Source organism: Morus notabilis, unplaced genomic scaffold, assembly GCF_000414095.1.
Source record: "Morus notabilis unplaced genomic scaffold, ASM41409v2 Scaffold594, whole genome shotgun sequence".
In the NCBI taxonomy this organism is placed as follows: domain Eukaryota; kingdom Viridiplantae; phylum Streptophyta; class Magnoliopsida; order Rosales; family Moraceae; genus Morus; species Morus notabilis.
The window spans coordinates 217,554-222,996 of record NW_010359491.1 but is presented as its reverse complement, the minus strand read 5'-3'; the positions used below and the strand labels follow the sequence as shown (position 1 = coordinate 222,996).

Below are 5,443 nucleotides of genomic sequence, written 5' to 3'. Positions count from 1 at the left end.
ACGTAACAACTAGTGTTTTCTAATGACCCACCACCAAAGCAGTTTATTAATAACCACGATTAAAAATTTCCGTATATATAAAAAAAAAAAAAAAAAAAAAAAAAAAAAAAAAAAAAAAAAACTTATATAATAATACAGAACTGACAATTGACAAATCCCTTCAAACTTATTCTAAAAAAAAATAATTTAAAACCCATATTTTTTTTTATTAATAAATGTTATAATAATTTCGCTGAAGAACAGAAACCCACTTTCTCTCTCCCCAAGTCTATATCAACCCCACCCAATCCATTTACTCAACTCTCTCACAAATTCAGACCCCACAAGACCATGAGAAAACTCCAAGTACTACTCACAAAAACAAAACAAAACAAAACAGAGTGATCAATCCAATATTCTCCATTATTATCCGGTGGATCCAGATCCACATCACAACAAGATCATGATGAACGCAAATAACAATGGATCCTCATCATATAATACTAATACCAGTACTAGTGGGCCATGTGGGGCGTGCAAGTTCCTCCGGCGGAAGTGCGTGAAAGGATGCATCTTCGCGCCATACTTCGACGCCGATCAGGGCACCGCACACTTCGCGGCGGTCCACAAAGTGTTCGGCGCCAGCAACGCCTCGAAGCTCCTCCTCCGCATCCCACCGCACAAGCGCCTCGACGCTGTCGTCTCGCTCTCCTACGAGGCTCTCGCCCGCATCCGAGACCCCGTTTATGGCTGCGTTGCTCACATTTTCGCTCTTCAACAACAGGTCAGATTTTTAATCAAGCCCTTGTTTTTTTTTTCTTTTTTTTCTTTAACGTGGTCATCATGCTAACGTGCGCCTCAAACCGTGCTAGATATAAGTCGCCCATCAGAATAACTGACATGGTTTTTAATATTATTGTTCTTGAGTTGGTCCCGCTGAAATTTTCAGATTATGTGTTGGAGATCAAGCCCTTTCTTTTTCTTCTTTTTTTTTTTTTTGGCCCCTTTGAAATGTTTTTTTTATGGAGTTTGTGATGCTATCGTGCGCCGGTGACCTTTTTTTTTTTTAAGGCTTGGTGTTTTTCTGTAAGTAGTTTTCATCTATTCTGTTTTCGAGTTAACCATTATGGATTTAAGCTGAAACTTTAGGTAACTGAACTAGTGTGTGTCTGGTCATGCACTGATGACCCCTTTCATATACATTTACGTGTGCATATGTGTTACAGTCACCGGCTAACGTGCGCCGGTGACCATTTTTAAAGGGGACTGTTTTTCTCTAGTTTTGAGTTTATTTTGGGGAAAAGTTTCTATTTTGGGGATTTGGGACATCGATCGCTCTGATCTGAATGATCTGCATGTTGTACTAGCTAGTGCTCAGTCGGAGAGTAAGAAGGTTACGATTTCTTTAACCTTAACAAGTTGCGTCTTTTGTCTTTTCTGTTAAATGCTAACTTGCAGCTTTCAGTACTGAATATATTGTACTATAGATAGATTTAGACCGTATATATACATACATACATACATATATATATATATATATATAATATAGGAAATCCAAGCTGGTTGAAATTTGGGTTTTTGTGAAATTAATAAAGGGGTCTACTAACTTCTATTAATATTTTGGTTTTACTTTTTCATCTCTTTGTCAAGCTTTGGTAAGCACTGTAGTACTGTAGATGTAACCCTAAAGACTGTTTATCTGACTACTAAAGTTTCTATAATATAGTTCGAGAATTTTAATGTTTCTAGGTATTTTCACACTCATTAGTATGATAAAAAGGATGATCCAAGGTTCATGGTCAAGTTTTCTGGCTAAAAAGGGTTTTCTCATTACCTTGAGTTGTCTTTGCCAGTGTACTAAACCGATCTTAGATTTCCAATCAATTAACTCGCTTAAAATCCATGCAAACTTGTAGAGAATTTTTTTTTTTTTCTTTTGATAGCTCTAGTAACTAGCGTCCCTCGTTTTCCCATGAAAAATTTTCTGAATCTTATGCTATCTTACGCCTTGAAATTCTTTGTTCTTTTAGCTCTCTTTTTAAAGAAAGCGACCATGAATATGGCCAAGGTTTTATTTTTATTTTTATTGTTTTGAGTGGAAGAATATGGCTAAGGAGTTTTGTTGCTTGCCGGATGTACCAAGCAAAATTAATTTAGTAGAACCTCTACAAGTATTCAAACACCTCTACTTTTGACTTTCTTAACCCTTTAACGTATCATTAGCATAGTAAACATAATATATTAATCTCATTGCATTTATGAAACTTTGACATTTAATGTATATAGAGTGTTTTTGGATGAATATATATTGATTCCTTGTAAGGATCAAAAAGGGACCTAGCACATGTTGGTAGTCGTGTGGTAAATTTTCGATGCCAAATTCTTTTTTTTTTTCTTAGTCACATGGAGACTTAGCTTTCTTGTAAGAACGTTTTCTTATATATATAATCCTTAATTTCTTTGCACCGCGGATTGCATACGTGTATACAGGAACGTTATTTTCAGATCCATCATTGAGGTCGATCTCATGATCTTTTGCTTGATTTTGTAACAACCTTTTTACTTTCATTGATGACTTTTGTGAATAAAAGTAAGAGCAATTCTTTTTTCCCTTCATTTTGCTAAAAGCCTAAAACAAATAATAGCTACCGAAAAAAAAAAAAAGCAAAATAATGTCTTTGTACTCGATAAGATTACGTGGCTATGCCGTAGAGTGATCCCTGCATGCTATGTAGCTATACATAGTCATTTCGAGATGAAGATTTAAAAAGATTTTGTTTTTTTTTTTTTTTTTTTTCACACTTCATGTTGGAAATAAACGTCGTCAATAAAGAATAGTCTACGCCGATAGTTAGGCAAAATTCCATAGACCCATGATTGGGCAAAGTGTCACCAGCTTAATACGAACACAAAGGCGAGAGATTCGTATATATATTTCGCATCCGGGGATAAGATTTTCGTTTCATTCCTTGAAGGAAGTGCTAAGATAGAACATCTCAACCTTTTGAAACAGATTCTTTGATTAGCTAACAGATTTTACTAGATTAAGTCTTCACATGTTCTCTGCTATTTTGCTCCTAAACGTCCTATTAGGAAATCATTACTAACTACTTTTAGTCTATTGGTGCATTCCTATTACTAAACATCTTTATATGTGATGTCTACAAGCAATTTGCCATCATAAAGATTTAGGACAACCTATGAGATATGATTTCAATGTCTAGTGAATGATTTTCTACTTTAGTTCATTTAGTTTAACGGCGACGTTGTTAAGAAAACACTAATAAGTTAAATGGCCTTGACACGAATCAATAGCGCAGTTTCTTTGTGATGGCAGGTGGTAAACTTGCAGGCAGAATTGGCATACGTTCAGGCCCGGCTTTCCACCTTGCAGCGCCCGCCGGAGGCACTGATTCAGCCCCAAAGCACTTCGCCCACAAGCATGCATTCCTTGACGGATGTTGTGGCTTCTACTAATTCAGATATTGCCTTAACTTCTAACATTTTAATGCATTTAGATCCTCTTCAACCACAAGCATCTTCTGAACTTGCAAGCTTTAGTCCATTCGATCTCGAGCTTCACGATGGAGAACTCCAAGTTTTGGGTCGTCAGTTCGTGTCTCGGTATTTGCCAGCTGCACTGAGGTTTCGATCCTCCAGTTCTTACTAGTCATATTTCCCCAACTCCTTTTTTGTGATCAACTAATCGTGAGTCTCAGCTTCTTGTAAAGCAAGCTCTTCAAGAAATGTTGATGCCTTTTTGTAAGTCTTCAGTAAGTTGAACTGAAAGACTTAACTTTCTTGAGGACTTCAATTTTAGATATGGCAACTCATGCGCGCCACTTTTTCTATGGTTTTTGTTTTTGTTTTCTCCCTACTATGCTCAATCGAAACAACAAAGAAGAGAAAATTAGAAAATTTGTCCATGCTCATTCACCTCTTTATTTTATTATTAGTATTATTTTTTTAGAATTAAAGTCCTTAAGTTGTTATACAATGAAAGAATTTGAGTGCAGAAATTATTGTAAGGGAATAAGTCATTGAATCATATCATGCCAGTTCAGTGATATGTCATTTAAGAAAGAAACAATTACGGTTTAGATTTGGGCCCATAAGCCTAGTTCCTGGTCCAAATGAAGCTGGGCCTTGAAGAGGGTCCAACTTCCATTACAAGGATTATGGCAAATACCTTTCCAAGGGTTCCTTTTCCATATATATTGGTAAACCCGCAAGTATTCAAGGAATAGCAGATTTTTTCAAGTCACATTAAGCCCCTAAATATAATTAACTCGTACCTAAACTAGAGCATAGAATTGAAGGTGGCCAGAAATGCTGTTGAGAATCATATTCATGCTTACATATCAAAACTGTCATTTTCTCCGGATGTCAAACCTACGAGACAATCTATTAAAAGCTACCAGAATACGAATTTTGTAATTTTACCACGGGAAGCACAGTTTTGGAATGCTTGTTCTAGCACACCAAAAGGGGCAAACAAAGAGAAGTAAGGATGATAGAATATAATAACTAGAAATCTAGAAAGTGGGAAGTACAGCAATTGGGTACATGAGAATGAAGGAACGATGCAAGTTTTACAAGCAGAATCAATTATGTTTTCTCATAAATTAAAAGAGAATTTTTACAGCAACAGTAGGAATTACTGTTTTGACCGTTGAGTTACCTTTGTAATGGTTAGATCTATGATTGGAAACTGTCGCGTGCGGTAAATTTTTAATGCAGGCACGAGATGTTTTGATAACATTAACAAAGACCACAAATAACATGGCAATATTCTTAAAGGAACATAGTGTATACCTTTTTTTGGGACTTTCAGAGCATACATGTTCTCTGTTCTCCATACCAGATTGCAACGTCTTCTGCCAGTTACAATGGCCTTCCGAGCCAGAGGACACAATGGAAAAGCATTTCTCCAGACATTAACAAACTACCATGACTAGCAAGCTGCATCTCCTGGAAGACACTAACTATATGAATAATTCTCCGGAGAACAGGACAGCTAAATCATCATATACTGGAAACCATAAACAAGAAACAGAAGGGCATGGATATTGTCATACTAGCAGGAATATATGAGTTGTCAGCCCTGAAGGCGTCAGCCGCAGGTATCCCTAATCCTCTAACATATCAAGTAATCACAAGACATCCTAATAGTTTGTTTGCTATGTGCAAGTTACATACAAGATGATGGAAATTATTACGACTGATGCAAGTATGACCGGAACACTGACCAACACAAGTACAACCAAAAACACTGCTTAAAGCACCAAGTACAACCAAAAAAACTGCTTGGTTACTTCACACTCCTCTGTAATGCAAAGAGAGAACAATGATAATAAATTAATGATGTATGATGATAATAATAATAATAACAATAATAATGTGTGAGTACCAACGTCCGTCCATGGCCTATGGCTGTTAGCCTCTGCGACTACACATCTATAAT

General features: G+C 36.4%; 2 protein-coding genes across 3 annotated transcripts in view; one reads left to right on the top strand and one right to left on the bottom strand.

Moving 5' to 3' along the window:
- The first annotated feature begins 414 nt into the window (after positions 1 to 414).
- Positions 415 to 3,665, top strand: LOC21405251 (LOB domain-containing protein 19). Its single transcript, XM_024163244.1, has 2 exons — positions 415 to 763; positions 3,317 to 3,665. Exons 1-2 carry the CDS (start codon positions 443 to 445, stop codon positions 3,647 to 3,649), a joined length of 654 nt encoding a protein of 217 aa, XP_024019012.1. The 5' UTR covers positions 415 to 442; the 3' UTR covers positions 3,650 to 3,665.
- Positions 3,666 to 3,830: 165 nt separating this feature from the next.
- Positions 3,831 to 5,443, bottom strand: part of LOC21405250 — a 5,421-nt gene continuing 3,808 nt past the window's right edge. The window contains exons 2-3 of one of the 2 annotated variants that reach the window (XR_002901898.1): positions 4,795 to 4,950; positions 3,831 to 3,856 (exon numbers count right to left, since the gene is read on the bottom strand). The gene's annotated coding sequence lies outside the window, so the exon portion shown is untranslated. Of the gene's footprint in view, positions 3,857 to 4,587; positions 4,951 to 5,443 lie in introns of those variants that run through there. The other variant, XM_010094539.2, reaches the window with a different exon arrangement.